Source organism: Mixophyes fleayi, chromosome 1, assembly GCF_038048845.1.
Source record: "Mixophyes fleayi isolate aMixFle1 chromosome 1, aMixFle1.hap1, whole genome shotgun sequence".
Classification (NCBI taxonomy): Eukaryota; Metazoa; Chordata; class Amphibia; order Anura; family Limnodynastidae; genus Mixophyes; species Mixophyes fleayi.
The window spans coordinates 428,375,536-428,393,190 of NC_134402.1; the positions used below are offsets into that span (position 1 = coordinate 428,375,536).

General features: G+C 40.8%; 1 protein-coding gene across 1 annotated transcript in view; it reads left to right on the forward strand.

Annotated features, from left to right (window-relative positions):
• The window catches only part of OXCT1 (3-oxoacid CoA-transferase 1), a 95,083-nt gene that overhangs the window by 40,323 nt on the left and 37,105 nt on the right, over nucleotides 1-17,655 (forward strand). Inside the window, exons 8-13 of the mRNA XM_075184094.1 lie at nucleotides 7,509-7,616; nucleotides 8,107-8,221; nucleotides 8,961-9,055; nucleotides 10,353-10,401; nucleotides 11,951-12,023; nucleotides 14,163-14,238. Coding sequence (XP_075040195.1) covers nucleotides 7,509-7,616; nucleotides 8,107-8,221; nucleotides 8,961-9,055; nucleotides 10,353-10,401; nucleotides 11,951-12,023; nucleotides 14,163-14,238 — 516 coding nt within the window. The remainder of the gene's footprint in view (nucleotides 1-7,508; nucleotides 7,617-8,106; nucleotides 8,222-8,960; nucleotides 9,056-10,352; nucleotides 10,402-11,950; nucleotides 12,024-14,162; nucleotides 14,239-17,655) is intronic.

The following is a 17,655-nucleotide window of genomic DNA, read 5'->3' on the forward strand; positions in this document are numbered from 1 at the left end:
CCTGCATTACTTTTTATTTTGTAATAAATTTTGGCCAGAAGTCCTGTAAAAGGACATGTTTTGTGATGTTCCTAGTTGAAAAGAGACCGGACACCATATTATTGGTTTGTTTTTGTTTGTTTTTTTGTTTTTTTTAGTAAGTGAAAAAACGAGGTTCCACCGACACTCTGTTCACCCGGAGAGAGCATTTTATTCAGCACTCTATGGTCTCTCCTGAGAAGGCCTAGGAGCAAGCACTCTAATCTAGTCCATAGTCTTTTGGCTAGTATATAAAGCAGATCCTTAATCTAGTGGGCAATATTCAATTTATTATTATTATCGTTTATAGGGCGCCACATGAGGTCCGCAGCGCCGTACAGAGGGCAAACAATAAGACTGTACATGGTATAACAGTACAATACAGTAAAGAAATAACAATGCAACTCTCAACACAGCTACTGGGGTGCAAGGTATATATTCAGCGCAGGCTCAAATCTTTGGCCATTAGCAACTAACAGGTTTAGAGCCATTGAAAGAGCTGACAATCTACTTTCTCTCCATGTTTCCACCTAGTCACTTCCTGGGCTCCTTGCCCATCGTCTTCGCATCTAGGGGCAAGTTCCGCCAGGCATACATTTACAGACACTCCCAATTGTCTGATGTGTTAAGTGTGTCAGACAGGAAATTGTGTATAGTGGACTCTGCTTGGCTCCTAGAGTCCCTTGTAAGAAGTCTCCGCCTCCTGGCTCTATTAACAAATCAGAGTGCCGGGAGCCGTCTGCCAGATGATTTCTGGTGGCTCCTGGGGGGAGGGTAAAGTGGGGCATGTTGGTATAGACATTGGGAATGCAGACCACCCTTTTATCACTGATCCCTATGGATGAATAAAAAAAATGACTAGGATTATCATGTGATACACTGTTTGGAGACTGTGAGTGGTTTTATTTTAGACCAAGAATGCAACTTGCTCTCATGTTAATCTATTAAAATATACTGTAAATTATTACATTTTGTGAAGAATAACATATACATGGAATGTAAAGTGTAGTAAAACATAAGCTTAGTAATAAATAGAAAATGTTTCCCTTTTAAAAGGGCCATCAGCAAATCCCCAGATTTCTTAGTAGATTTGAATTTATTAACCAGTGTCATGTTTCTTGATCAGCTAATATAAAAGGGCAACAATAGATTTATGGGGAACAGAGTACTATTTCCCCAGAATGAATTTTTGATCAAACATTATATATTGATCTCCACCAAGTGACATTTCATTATATCTTCATACACCTGTCACTTTCGGTCTGTTCTATTTGTAAGTCAAAGCAAGCTGGGTCTTGTAGTTCTGCGACAATCTGAGAGCCACACAATGCCTTTACTTGATCTATAGGAAGGGGAATGCCTTTATATCGGTAATCCTGAAATGCAATTACATAGCAAGTGATTACCTTGCATTTAAATAGCCGAGATAACTGTGCTGGTCACAGCCTGTACTGTCAGCTACCCGCAACCAGATCTGAGATAACGTTCCAACTCCTATAGACCGTGGCATTCCACTGTTGCCTAGAAACAGGACTGGAGTCTACTTCAGTGCCTGCCATTATATTTGGGTAATGAACCTGATAAAGTCCCCGTTACCCCTCGTTCATTTTGTATTATAATGCCTGACTAAAGGCATGTTGTCAAACATTGTGTGGCTATCATGAGGGTGACCAGCTTCACAGCAGTTAATAGTCATTTTGCGGTTTAGTTTCTTCTAATGGGATGATCTGCAGCAGCATTTGTATGTATAGTTCACCTTACTGAAACAATGAAAAGAGGGAGATGTTTAAAATGCCCCTCTCTCTAACATACAGTGGAAGCAGCCATATGCAGCTATCAATTTGCTAGGTACCAGGGATATCCTACCTGACCAATATACATTAACTTTATGTTCATGAACTACTAGTTTCTAGTGAGAATAGGCTACATACTCCTGAATATTACTTAAACCCACTGTGTGTAGGCGATGAATCCACTGTAAACTACTCCTTAGGGGTAATATCCAAATAGAGACTGTAGCAGAATTGTTGTGTTGCGTTGCAAATAGATTGCCATAGAAGAATATCAGTAAATAAGTCTGATGAGTAATACATTGGTATCTGCATATTTCGCTTAAGTGGACAAGCCCTATGACCGCTATTCAGCAGAATTAACTTCTGTGCATAATGCCAACTAGATGACAGCCCTTTTTTTCGTCAACGCTTTAGCCATGGGGTGTGTACAGCATGTATCGGGCTCGTACTGACACAGAATAGCCACCAACAGACAGACTATTTTATTGTTGTTGTTGGAGCTCTTCCCTAAAAACTCTCCTATTCATGAAGGTAAACTTCCGGGCAATGCTATTTGCATTGGGCGCCCTCCTGTATAAGGCAGATGATTTGAGACATGAGTGCAATGCCATCAGATCTTTGCCTGGTTTGACCACACACGTGTTAAGACAAGCTTGGCAGATTTGGTTGTGTACTGTTCTGTCCAAATCACCAAATGATATGGGGCCTGTTTAGTGAGGTCGGCCAGTGACCACATCTCTTGTTAATTACCAGTGATCCGCACTGCTGGAAGAAGAGCTTTTAAGCTGCCGTGAAAAGGTAGAGAGATATCCACTCTTTTACATTGGGCTTTAGCAGCCTTTCGGTCTCCAGTGTCGGGACTGCTACATGCTGGGACTGACAGATTAGTAATAGCTGGAGGCTGCCTACCTCCTCGCTAGACCACCAGAGTTTCAATTATAACTCTATGTTCTGTGCTGTAAGATATAGGAACTAAACAAACATTTGCTTTATCTGTTTACTGCAAATTTTAGTAGTGAAAGTAGTTGTCCGATTTGTTGTTGGTAGAGATGTTTGTATGATTTGACCCAATTTCGAATTTTGGTAGCATGTGGCCGGTCCCAGGGCTTCTGATTTCTTTGCAGCATGATTATGATTTTGGCCCAGTTCAACTTGGGGACACTTGAAATTAAAATAACACAGTATTGAGTTGGTGTTTACAGGTTTTGTTATTTAGCAAGCTTATTGTTCCTCATTTACCATTATACACTTCTGTATTATTATTTTTTGACCACAACCTATAGAATACCATGTAAATGAGTGTCTAATACATTTCCTTAGAAATGACACAATATCTTTACCACTACATATTTTCATATGTAAGAATTATACATAATTTTGGCATTGTATGTGGAAATCAAAGCTCCTCCAATAGAAAGTCATAAGTGAACTGTGAGCTTAAATGAAGGATTATTCCACATTTGTGCTGTAATATTTTAAAAAAATTGGGGCTGCATCCTTCTTCAAACTGTGCCCACTTTCATGGGACACCAAGAGCTTAGAGAATTGGGGGTCACAGGCGGAGTTTTACCAGGTGACTAGGTTAATTTTTTTTTTTCTCAAACTTTCTAACCAAAAGGAGGAATGATCATTAATTTATCTGGTGGTTTATGTCTGTCTTATTGTGATTTCCATATTTTTAAACTTTTGCCTTTTTAGCTCCTTCAGAGCTAAGGACAAGTGGGACTCGTCCTTAGCACACAAGGGGTATAAAGAAGTAAAAATTATACTGTCCCCCACAGCTATATCCTGTTGGTGGTTGATGGGAAAGGAGGCATGGCTTAGTGTAATCATTGTGATTACATCGTTAAGCACCGCCTCCTTGCCCTCTGCCTACAGAAAAATAATGAAGAGCCAGTCTATTGGGCCAGGGCAATAAAAGTGCTCTTTTTGTTCATCCTGGCACAAAGAAACTCAGGGGTACCCTCATTGTAAAAATAGGTATTAATTGGTGATTACCACACAATAAGGCCCTAAACTACATAAATAATTAGACATTGAGTAATGGTGGAGTAGGGATAGATCTCCCCCATCATGGCTTCAGAAAAATCAAGGGAGTCCCCTCTTTCAGATGATATGGCCCCTTCGCATCCTACACTGCAGAAAACATTAAGGAGCCCAGGATGGTGGTGGGGTTTTGCAATGCACAGATCTTACCCATCCTGGCAACTAGAGACTCGGGGACACCATTGTTTAAAAGAGAGGAAACCCCTCTTTGAAAAAAGGTGTCCCTTAGTTAGTTATCTATGATCACCAGACACTAATACTCTATACTACAGAAAGTCCAGAGAGGAGGATGTAATATTCATCTTGTCGTTACCAATAACTATTAATTAATAGCAAAAGATAGCAGGATAACAGCAAACCATGATGATGCATAAAAGTTATAGCATTTTACAGGACAGTATTTCCGAATACATAACGCAAGCGCTCCCTGGGCCCAGGTACAGATTCAGTCTTGTAATCTGCAGTCAGGAAGAGAGATTTAATACAGGCCCAGGCACTTGCTTATATACAGTTTGAGTTTACAAAACAACAGTGATGATGTCACAATGTACACAGAGTTAAACTTGGGTCTTTCTTCATTGGTCCTGGGGTCAGGTCAGTCCAGTACAATGCAAATCATAGGTCAGTTCAAAGAATTCCTCTCCAAAGGTGGGGGCAGCTCACACCAACAGCTGAGCACACGTTGTGTCTGAGGGAACCGACCTAATCCAGTTTAAACCAACCTGTAAACATGCGCTGCCTACAGTATTATAGAGTATCAATCTTATTTTATTCATACCTAGCGATCTCAAGGTGTGATCGCTACTCTATTAACACCGCAATTCTACTGGTGAAACGAGGAATGATATAAGACCAAACACCATACATTTCGTAGGACTTGAACCATAAATACCTAAACCATAAATAAGTTTTACTAATAAACTGATGTGAGTTGGAACTTTATTAAATGTGTACTATTTACAAATGTAAGTGTAAGTGGGTGTGTGTTGTTTTCCTGTGCGATTGCGTTATTAACCCTGTTATGACGTACCGTACTAATCGCAATCACACGGAAAACTATTATAATGGATATTTGTTCATTTAGAACAACGACATCTAATCATTTGACTTCCACAGGGGTTATAATGCCCACATCCCCTCTTCAGTAAGCTCAGGGGTACCTTAGTTTGCAGGTTGTCTAGTTTTCAAAATGGTACTTCTTGTTGGGCTACTACTATTGTTCCTACACATTGTATGTGTCTCATTTGATGCAAACCAGTAAAAAAAAAAATGTTTGATCATTTTGAAGTTCGGATTTTATTATAAAAACCTGTGTATAGAATCCTAAATTTTGCTTTTTGGATAGGTGAATTGATGCCAAAGGAAGAACCACAAAGTTTTTCTTCGTGTTAATATACATAACTGCTTTTAGATCACTTTCTTGCTATTTCCCTTTTAAAAAACAAACAAACACTTTTTGGTGGTGTTTTTTTGCAGTGACAGAAGGTATAAGCAAAGTAATATTTTCTGAAAATTCAAAGTCTTCTGAGAAAAGAAAAAAGCAAGATATAATTTGTGTGGGTACAGCATAAAGAAAAGGACTGATAGTAACTTTGAAATGTGATCAGCCCAAAAAGTGTCAAAATAGCCTCAGCACTGAAGGGGTTAAGCAATATGGGCTCCCAGATAAAATTAAATATTTGCTACTTTTAGATTAAAACGACAAAATAAATCTGCTCGGACAACACACATTAAACAGAAAAAGGGACTGAGAACATCTTGGAACATAATTTTAGCACATTAAATGTTTTGTGCTAGAAAGAAAAGAAGAGCTTATAAATAAAATTATATTTGGCGTAAGCAGAATGTCGCGCTTGAGGGTAAAAGATATGGATTGGACCCTGAAGTGGCCATAAATTCCTAGCTCCGTTTAGCAGCTACAGCATTAAAGTAATGGAGAAATACAACCACGGCACATATTTCATTTTCTCTCACGTATTTACGCCTGGATCCAGCCGTTTGGAGAATGATTTAGACTGAATATGATTTAGGCAGCTGAGAAACATTCATTTAAAGAGGCTTAGAAAATATTGCACAAAGTATGAAATATTAAGCTTTGTTAAACAGCAAGGAATAAAAAGCAAAGATCTAAAAATAGCCAGGCCTGTTCCCGGGACACAGATTGATGTCGTTTGAGAGGGGAAAAGGAGGGATTTGACAACATATATTACTTCTCCCATATGCCAACTGGTTTCTTAGCTAAGCTTATGTTTCACAATATTTGCTGTTGACATTCTAAAAATATCCCACTCATTTCATTGTCACTGAAGTTGCGCCTGAATTCTGCTCTGTTTCTGGCAGCTTTGAGGCCCATTCTTGTATTGTTCTATGGCTTGTCAAGGTTTCCCTTATCCATAGATGTGTACCAGTGTTTGCCAAATTATTTTTCTTCCTTTCATGGCATTATCTTTAGAGCTATATCCTCCTTCGCCCTCCCTGCAACACACACCTCTGTCCACATTGCCCCTTCATTATTTCACTCACCCTTACTTAACACTCATGAACTGTTGTCCTATTTAAATTCAGTAGTTAGAACAGCCTCAGCCTGTCCCCAGAAACAGCGTAAACAGTAATGTGATATCGGGCCAACCGACCGATCATCTGATTGACCCAATAATCGGCTGAATACACTGTACTGTGTACCCAGGCTTGGGAACCACTGACCTCTCTGAGGGGCGCAGAATGTGATAACGGCGGCTTTGCACTATGAGAATGCTGTGCAGTGGTGACTGGGGGACCATAGTGGCAAAATGCAACAAAAAGAACCTTTAGCCAGTATGGTGACTGTACATTTAGTCCAGTGCTGTGTACCCTGAGCCTGAGCGAGTAGCGAGTGTACACTGTAAGCATTGTACTATGCAACTCTGGTACTCCGGATGCATGTAGGCTTCCACTGGAGGACTATCCACTTTCTGTTAGAGTGTGTTGGAGTTTGTTTATGAAGAATGAAAATGGTAAGCAGAGGTCTGAAACTAGTTATGCCTCCAGCTGATCTGCTAACATATTCTTATTCTTGAGATATATATAATATAGCAGCACGGTGGCTAAGTGGAGTTTGTATGTTCTCCCCGTGTTTGCGTGGGTTTCCTCCAGGTGCTCCGATTTCCTGCCACACTCCAAAAATATACTAGCAGGTTAATTGGCTGCTATCAAAAATTGACCCTAGTCTCTCTCTCTCTCTCTCTCTGTCTGTCTGTGTGTGTGTGTGTGTGTGTGTCTATGTTAGGGAATTTAGATTGTAAGCCCCAATGGGGCAGGGACTGATGTGAGTGAGTTCTCTGTACAGCGCTGCGGAATTAGTGGCGCTATATAAATGATGATGATGATGTTTGTGTGTATTACTTTTTTTTTTTTTTTTCTACTGCCAACACTAACATACTGGTTCAATATAACAATATTAAGAGCATCGTTTGAAGTGTGTGTGTGTTAGATTTTACATTGATTTAGTCTGTAAGGCATTATTTTTAAGGGAATTCTTATTAATATTTATCTATATTGAAGGAGGGTCTCAGTGGATGAACGATGTTTGTGTGTCTTGTCATGTACTGATATAACCGCTTCTAAGCGATGTCTTGTTTATATTGTTTAGTACTTGTCCTTCTGTATCCGCAGGTGGAGGAAATAGTTGAAACTGGGACTTTTGCCCCAGAAGACATCCACATTCCCAGCATTTACGTAGATCGGATCATCCAAGGAGAGAGCTATCAGAAGAAAATTGAGGTACAGTCTACATTTATATGCTGGATTGCAGAAACAAATGTGTGTTAGATGTGTATAGATGCGATCTATCTAATCTGTCGCACAACAGTGATCAAAACACAGTGTCTTCCATTATTCTCTTTTTACACTTCTATTTCTTTTTTCATCTCAGCTGTCTCTGATTGATGGGAGACAGCGCACTACTTGTCTAATTTTTTTGCTGACCGAGTTCCTATAACTCATCCAGTGATCTTTTCGTTCCATGCATTTTATCTTGCCATTGTTTCGGCTGCAATGGTACATCCTTGACATGTATACTCTGAATGAGAGTCTGTTTGACAAACACTTTTGAAAGCTTTTAACATCTGACTTTCATGCACTTTTTGTATTTGAGTAGAAAGGTATTATGCATTATGCAGATGTAGAGTGGAGGTTTGCAAAGCATATCAAAAGTTTGGAAGCTTTTTATTTGATACTTTTCAGGACATGAATTGTGTTGTTTCTATTGTAGAGGCTAACATTAAGGAAATCTGAAAACTCCAAACCCAAGCCTAAAAAAGACTCTGATATTGTAAGAGAGAAAATCATCCGCCGTGCCGCTCTGGAGTTCCAAGATGGAATGTATGGTATCCTTTCTGTTTGTGAGAAATGCTCAATATGTGAAAGTATTATTACTTATCACCGGAACATTATATCCATTCATATCAAGGCAAACTCGCATGGCCAGACAGCTGTCGATAGCTCTTTCTTGATTTCCAAAGCACCTTTGCTCCATGTCTTTTGACTCCTTAGGGTGCACTTGACAAGGGTCTGAGAATATTTTTATTATCATTCTTATTGTCTTTAAAGTAGCCAGGATAGAGAAACCTCCTGCCAATCAGATACGCAGAATACTCACATCAGCACAAAGGGCTACAAGGGTTGAGTTGGTCCCTAATATAATTATTAGTGAGAGCAAGGCTACGTGCAGTAGCTGCAGTGTCATGATGTAAGGACAAGAATTGAAGACAGGAAGTAAACCACAGACTGAGAGTTAGATAGGGAAAGGAGCAGGGTCACCCAACAGCACAGTGTAATAGCGTGAGGCTCCCGTAAAACTGATGTTGGATGATTTTTATGAAATGTAGTTCATACATTCAACTTATACTTAAGGTTAGGTCCTGCTCACTTGGGTCACATAACTTCGGATAGATTGTATAAATCGGTGAACATACTTGGATAATGAGGATCAAATCATACAAGGATTGAATACATGTAAATTTGGAGCACTGTTTCTTTTTTCTATGAAAGCTACTGGTAAAACCTGTGGCACAACCATCGTTCTATCAAAAACATCTATTCAGCCTTAATAGACTAAAATTCCAGCAAACCTGGGTATTGGCATTCCCATGTTGGCAAGTAACTTCATCAACAAAGATATCACCGTTCATCTTCAGAGTGAGAATGGAGTCTTGGGCCTGGTAAGTCGGCTCTTTGATAATATATGGAATACCTTTTATGTGTGAGAATGCAAAACATATCACAAGTTATGTAAGGTTTCCCTGACCATTTAATGGCACAAAAGCCACAGGCAGTGGACAACCCGTCTAAGTATTGTTATAATACTTGTGAATGGACTTTGACGCACGTTATAGTGACCTCCCTATAGAGATGTTGCTATAGAAGATGTAACCATCGAATATCGGAATGTATTGGAGCGCTTCCATTTTCTCTCACCTCCTCATTGGTCTCTGTGTGAGCACCTCTCCTATCAAAGAGCAGTCAGAGGGTAGCGGTCTGTGGGATAGAATAAGGGTACGGTGCCCGGATCAGTGAGGGGTCGGAGATACTGGTGGAGCCCAGATGCATAGTCTCACAGGACATTAAGGAAGATTTCTGGCTGGGTGTTAATGGTAACCAAGGAAACACGCAAACTGTGTATTCTATAACTGTGTGCCAGTAAGAATTCTGTGGGTTTCAGTGTGTGTCTTTGTACAAGATTGGGTCTATGTGCTACTTTACTATTTCTTGTGTATGTTTTGTTTTTTGTTTTTATTATTCTTATAGTGTGAGGTAAGGAATAATGTAATTTTTCAGTAATTGGTGAATATTAGACATCCTCTGGTTAGTCCAAGACCTGTATAAAAACAGGTCATTTAGAGCATATCCTTATCACTTAAAGTAGGGCATACATTACCCCATTTCCCATACAATTTTTATGGTATAAGTACTTATATAAAGGACTCACTACTACATTGGCTATGGGAGGACATACCTGTAAGTGAAAGAAAAACTTCACTGTATTATAAAGGGTTTGGACAATACTTACAGCTTCTGTTACATTCGTTCTCTTTCTCTACCACAGCCAGACATTACACTCGAACACAACCGTCAGCCACGCTGTACCTGATAACATTACTTCAGCATTTGAGAAGAAAACTGTGTATTATAAGGTTTAACAGAGCATTGTGCATTGTTTCAAGGCACTTGGCCTGGCATTGTTTTTGTTCTAAAAGATGAGAAGTTCTTTGGTAACCTCTAATTCACCATCAATTACACCAGATGTTTACACTTCTCCACACTCCTACAGAAATATCAGGTTTTTAGCCTTTATTGATTGTTCTGGTGCGTTCATACATTCTGCTTCTCTCAATAAACCAAATATTTGTCTCAGTTGTAGAGTTAACAAAATATTGCAGTGTTCCACCTTAATAATAAAATGTTTGAGAAGAAACCTGCAAAATACTACGTTTTGTATAAATGTCATGTTTTCTCCAGGGCCCTTACCCCACGGAAGAAGAAGTGGATCCCGATCTGATCAATGCAGGTAAAAATACCTCACTTTGCAAATGGTGCAAAAATTGCTATGGTGGAAACCTTTTGAACTGCATGTTTATGTAAAGATTGCCTGAATTATTCACTGTACAAATAGTAGCTCATTGACTGCCTGTAAATAACTGTAACGTCTAACATTAAACCTCCCAATGGTGTTTGTCTGTCACTGTGGATTTTGTAAAATTTGCGTTACTTAGTTTATTGCTGCAGTATATTTTAATAGAATTTACTGGCGTGGGTGCCTTGCTGATGCTATGGTGCCTCGGAGGTGCGTGGGTGCCTCGCTGATGCTATGGTACCACGGAGGGGCGTGGGTGCCTCGCTGATGCTATGGTGCCTCAGAGGGGCGTGGGTGCCTCTCTGATGCTATGGTGCCTTGGAGGTGCGTGGGTGCCTCGCTGATGCTATGGTACCACGGAGGGGCGTGAGTGCCTCGCTGATGCTATGGTGCCTCGGAGGGGCGTGGGTGCCTCGCTGATGCTATGGTGCCTCGGAGGTGCGTGGGTGCCTTGCTGATGCTATGGTACCACGGAGGGGCGTGGGTGCCTCGCTGATGCTATGGTACCACGGAGGGGCGTGGGTGCCTCGATGATGCTATGGTGCCTCGGAGGGGCGTGGGTGCCTCGCTGATGCTATGGTGCCTCGGAGGTGCGTGGGTGCCTCGCTGATGCTATGGTACCACGGAGGGGTGTGGGTGCCTCGCTGATGCTATGGTGCCTCGGAGGGGCGTGGGTGCCTCGCTGATGCTATGGTGCCTCGGAGGGGTGTGGGTGCCTCGCAGATGATATGGTGCCTTGGAGGTGCGTGGGTGCCTTGCTGATGCTATGGTGCCTCGGAGGGTGTGGGTGCCTCGCAGATGCTATGGTGCCTCAGAGGTGCGAGGGTGCCTTGGAGGTGCATGGGTGCCTCGCAGATGCTATGGTGCCTCGGAGGGGCGTGGGTGCCTCGCAGATGCTATGGTGCCTCGGAGGTGTGTGGGTGCCTCACATATGCTATGGTGCCTCAGAGGTGCGTGGGTGCCTCACAGATGCTATGGTGCCTCAGAGGTGCGTGGGTGCCTCACAGATGCTATGGTGCCTCGGAGGTGCGTGGGTGCCTCGCAGATGCTATGGTGCCTTGGAGGTGCGTGGGTGCCTCACAGATGCTATGGTGCCTCGGAGGTGCGTGGGTGCCTTGCAGATGCTATGGTGCCTCGGAGGTGCGTGGGTGCCTCGCAGATGCTATGGTGCTTCTAAGGAGCGTGGGTGCCTCGGAGGGGCATGGGTGCCTCTGAGATGCCTGGGGATCCAGTGTGTGTGGTCGGTGACTATGCTTCAAAGGGTTTATAAGTAGTACTGATTTTCCAGCTCTTCAGTAAGCCATAGGAGTATTCTTTCCCCTGCATGCTATTAAAAAATTTCAAATTAAACAAATGCAATTATTTTACAACACAGTACATTGCACAATCCTACCGCTATATTATCCCAGTACAAGAACAACATTGACCATAGTTTTAGTCCGTAATTGCTCAGCAGTAATCCTGAATTGTTCTATGTTGTCAGGTAAAGAAACCGTCACTGTTCTTCCCGGAGCCTCGTACTTCTCCAGCGATGAGTCGTTTGCCATGATTAGAGGGTAGGTAACCCCCCTGAATTCCTTTTGTAGGGTCAGGTTTAGGGAGAACTGTGGGAGAAAGTTGTATTTTACCATTTAGTAGCAGGGGTCTATGTGCGCTAATTTGCCTGAATTCAATGTAAAAAATGTTGTAATCTGCCCATTGCATTTAATAAAGACAAAACGGTGATTTGACCAGCTCAGTTTTTGTTCCAAGCCTTCCTGTCAATCATTGTACAGTTGTGTGAAGCAGCAGCAATTAGACCGTGTTTAAGGGTAACCGTCTGGCAATACAAGTGTATTGGTTATTGTGAGTTGTGTGTCTATATTAGGGAATTTAGACTGTGAGCTCCAGTGGGGGCAGGGACATATGTGAATGAGTTCTCTGTACAGCGCTGCGGAATCAGTGGCGCTATATAAATAAATGATGATGATGATGATGATTGTCTTAACTATAAGGCCTCACTAAGAGCTGATGGACAGGCTGACCAATGATTAATGCAGCACAAAGTGATCAGCGGCAGTCAGTGTGTTTTAGCAAATGCACTCCTTAGTATAACAATGAATCCTCCACACAAAGCAGGGAGGTCACACAGCACAAGCAGCCTTCTGAGATTCGCAGACATGCTATCTGCTCTATGTCCTCTCACCCCTTCCACAACCAGAAAATGTCTACCTTATTCATTAATCCTCCTGTTTCCTTAAACTTAACATGGCCAAATCTGAATTCATAGTCTTCCGTTCAAGACTTTCCTCCACTCCCACCCTTTCCATCACTATTGGCAATACCAACATCTTCTCTTTTTCCCAAGTTCGATGCCTGGATATCATCCTTGACTCCTCCTCTCCTTCACCCCCCGCATCCAAACCCTCACCCAATCCTGTCGCTTCCATATCGCAATATAGCTCGTATCAGACCCTTCCACTCCATTGATGCCACCAAAACTCTCATCCATTCGCTGATCATCACCCCCCTTGATTATTGCAACCTCCTCCTTACTGGCTACCCTCGCATCCGTCTCTTTCCTCTTCAGTCCATACGTAATTCTGCAGTCCGAATTATCTTCATCTCCCGTCTACATCTGCCTCCCCTCTCTATCAAGCACTGCACTTGCTCCCCCTCCGTTACAGAATCCTCTTCAAGCACCTCGCACTCACCTACAAAGCCCTCTATAACTCCACTGCTCCTTACGTTTCCAACCTCATTTCCATTCATATTTTTTTCCAGCCGTCTACAGTCAGCCAATTACCACCGCCTCAGCTACCATCTGGTCACCACGTCTCACTCCTGCATGCAAGATTTTTCCCATGCTGCTCCCTTCTCTGCAACAATCTTCCTCGTTCAATCAGGTTTTCCCCTAGTCTGGAAATCTTCAAGAGATCCCTTAAAACCCACCTGTTCAGGAAGGCCTCCCCTTCATCAGTCTAACTTCTCCCCTGGCCTTCTCTTCCCCTCTTCATGATCCTAGCTTCACTATCATAGTATAGTTCACCCTAATTATTCCTCTGCACCTCTTACTAACCATTCTTGTTCATCTCTCTCTTCAGACTCCCCTCCTTGTGTCTCCAATCAGTATGCCCATTCCATATAGATTTTAAGCTCCCATGAGCAGGGCCCTCTTATCCTTGTGTCCGCCTCTGCCTGTTACCTCTGCCTTTAGCTCCCCAGCCTCACTTATCTACCTCCACACTTGGTCCCTGCTCTTGGTTCTCCTCTGATCCTGTTAGTCTGCTCACCCAGCTGGGCACAGCTTTAGTTCACTCCTTCCCTTTCCTAGCTACTAAGTGTTCTAGAATTCACTTATACCTCTTCGCCCTGTGCACCTGTTCTCAGCTGAGTTGGTTTTAATTGCACTTTGTTTTTGTACTGCTCTGTATGTCATCTCTGTTTTGTCCATGCTGTCTGTACGGCGCTCCGGACCCATTGTGGCACCATATAAATAAGATAATAATAATAATAATAATAAATAATAATCAGGTTGGCCATCACTGACGTAAACTTCAATATATCTGTCTTTTGTACGTGTCTTCTATTGTATTAAGAACATGACCAGCAGAACAAAAGATAGGAGAGAAAGTGCATTGAAAATAAACCATATTCTCTTAGTGATCATATTCTGTATTGTTTGTTCCATTACATATTATGTCTCTCCTATTTAGAGGACATGTGGATTTGACCATGTTGGGAGCAATGCAGGTGTCAAAATATGGAGATCTTGCAAACTGGATGATTCCTGTAAGTACTGCCTTACACTGTGCTTTCCATGTACACATTAATAATCCATTTAATATAGACCTGAGTAATTTTGTACAATTATAGACTTATGTATCATAGTTAAATCTGGGTAATGTTGTCTTATACTTAATTTTGCCATTCATTCCATAAATCTATATAATATTTTGGTATATACAAGAGTACAGTTAAGACATTTAAATTATATCTTACCGAATGCTGTAAACTGGATCATATTGACATTATCCAGTCCAAAAGCTCCTATTTAGTAATGCAATTATCATTTAAAAAATAGAAGCATTATTTTAACCTAAAAAATATTGTAACTATATTTTATTATAAAGTAAATCAACAAATCTGGTATAAAACCCTATTTACACATGATACAAGACAGGCCATAGAACACAATATATACCGTCAGGTACCACTGTCAGACTGTATATTTGTGATAACTGCCTCTACTGACCCCTGCTGGTGATTCAGTCATTGATACTCAAGCCCCTTTAGAATCCTGGTTAGTGAGCGCGCTCCTTTCTCACTGGACGTTGGCCAGGTCTGAGTGTGTTTCATACTAACACAGGAGACCTAAAATACTAATTGGGATGTAAAATGTATAAAATGCAATTCTCTTTCTCCAGCTCTCTGCTGGACATATAGATAGATGGGAATCAGCCTAAAAATGCCCTTAGTACTTACTATCTAGACATTCTCTAAGTGTATTTGACCGGCTTAAGATTGTCCTTATGTGAATTGAAATGCAGATAATGAGCTTATCCATTACATTTAAGTTTGTAATTGTTACAGATTGCTGCTGTATTGATTTTGTATTAATATGTACTGAAAGTAATCCAGCACATTGTATACTGTCTGCTCCATGTATCACTGTACTGATGCCGTTGTAGAATTCTCCCCAACTTTGGGTTAAAATGACAGTACAGTCTGTAATATACTCCTATACCACATTTACATATTTGATTGATCATTATACCAGCACTTGAGCTGTTCTTCCATGTGTGTGAGGGGGGCGCTGACCTCCTTGTTCTGCTTAATTTCTCTTAATAGCTTTTGAGGGTTTTGCTCTTGTCCACGTTAAACCAACTAATCTCTTGGCATTATCAGCCACTTTCCTTCTGTAATGTACTGTTGGAGATGTCACTTCTCTTGCTAGCAGCTTACACTCTACCCGGCTGACTAGTCTCAAACCGTGTTCTGCCTTATACAACGGAGACATCAGTTCTGTGGATAATGCGTCATTTTCTCTCTTAATGACTTTGTGATTCCTTTAAAACCACAAAACACTAATTAGGACCAAGAGTTCTTTTTTTTTTTCCCTCCCCCTTGAGATGACATTATGTGCTAGGATAATTATCAGCAGTATTTATTTCAATGTATCCATGAGATATGCAATTTTTTTAATTTAATTTTCTTTCAAATTTTAATTTGTCTTTGCAACACAAATGTGTTTTGTCTTGTTAATGGTCACATATCTATCTATCTATCTATCTATCTATCTATCTATCTATCTATCTCATATTGGCCAACTCTCCTGGAATGTCCGGGAGATTCCCGAATTCCATGTAGGTCTCCCAGACTCCCAGGAAACCAGGGCATCCTCCCACATCTGGATTAGAGCCGCTATGACCCGATTCTCAAGGAATCGTGTTATTTTGTTCCCACGGTAAAATGACGAGTCATCAGTCACAGGGGCCAAAATTGACGCAGCTTGCCATGTCTTGCCCCACTATGTCCACACACTCCACCTTCCATCAAAATCTGCAAGTGTGATTGATATATATTTATGTATATATTTTAGTATAATGTATATAGCATTATATATGTGTTTGCAAGTGGCGCATGGTTTATCTTCACGTTTCATTTATCTGTGTTAGTACGTTAGTATGGGTTGTCTTGGTGCTTGCTTGGCTGCAGTAGAATGAAAGTGTGCCTGTGCCGTAACCACAGTGGAGGCAGACATTTTGTGGGCGGAGCCATAACTATATCTCCATTCACTAGGGACTAGATACACTGTGGAAGCACAAGGCAATTTGTTGCTAGTTTTCAGTGAATTGATTGGCTGAATATTGGTTTACTCCACAAAAAATAGCTGCCACCGCTGGGGTGTAGGCATCAGTTACACTTTTACTTTGCTATGTGCTACAGAAGAACAGGGAATACTAGTGGACACATCGTTAAGGGTTATTGTAGAATAACTCAGAAATAGAACTGTACTTGTTTGTTCATCATGAAGACCTCTGCAAAGCATTAGGATCGACAACCAGGAACATGATACACCAAAATAAAATGATTACCGAACGTTTCGCTATCGTTGTTGTATCAACTGATTTATTAGTGTAGTGAAATGCGTGCCAGGGAGTAATATTAGTTTGTTGGCCAGCCATTGCCGACATGACTGGGAAAAAATATCAGTGAACCGAATAATGATGAAAATAATGAGATTAGACAGATTTTAGAATATCTGTTATAGTGTTTGAACTAGCGGCACAAAGAACGGGACTACAACAATAATAACTATGCAATCAAATGCTGAGTGAAATAATAGAGGAACAACAGCCACTTAAACCACTACATTTAGAGTGAGACTTGTTGACTATAAGGAGATTTATTAGAACAGATCATTCCCAGAGGCATTTCACAAAATAAGAACATATGGCCTGATTCATTAAGATTCTTAAATGAAGAGGTATCTTATTTCAGTCTCCTGGACAAAACCATGTTACAATGCAGGGGGTGCAAACTAGTATTCTGTTTTGCACATAAGTTAAATACTGACTGTTTTTTCATGTAGCACACAAATATCAACTTTAAATTTCAGTGTACAAATAAGCTATCAAGTATTTGTGTGCTACATGAAAAAACAGTCAGTATTTAACTTATGTGCAAAACAGAATACTAATTTGCACCCCTTGCATTGTAACATGGTTTTGTCCAGGAGACTGAAATAAGAAGTTTCTTGAGTTAAGATTCTTAATGAATCAGGCCCATAATGCATATCTTGTATACTAGTGGTCCTCAAATTCTAATATCCAATTTGGTGGTAGCATATGGTAATAAAAATATAGTGAATATTTTTTACTATTAACTCCTGAGAGAGGCAGACTACTATCAAGTAGATTATTTGCACTTACATCACAATTGCATTGTTTTTAAATATTTCGCTGACTTGTTAGTTTCAGGCGGGACCAATAAAGTGTATTAATTCTATACATAAATAAAGTGTCATTTTTAATCATATATTATACTTTGCAGTGCCCCAAATCAAAATAATTGTCTTCCTGTTTGTTCATATATCACTGAATATTAATATGTGGAGCATAACCAATAATCGATATATAAGATATTGAGACGGAAATTATCATAAATTGGGAGTGAGCGAAAGTTTGTATGCATCAGGATGTTTGT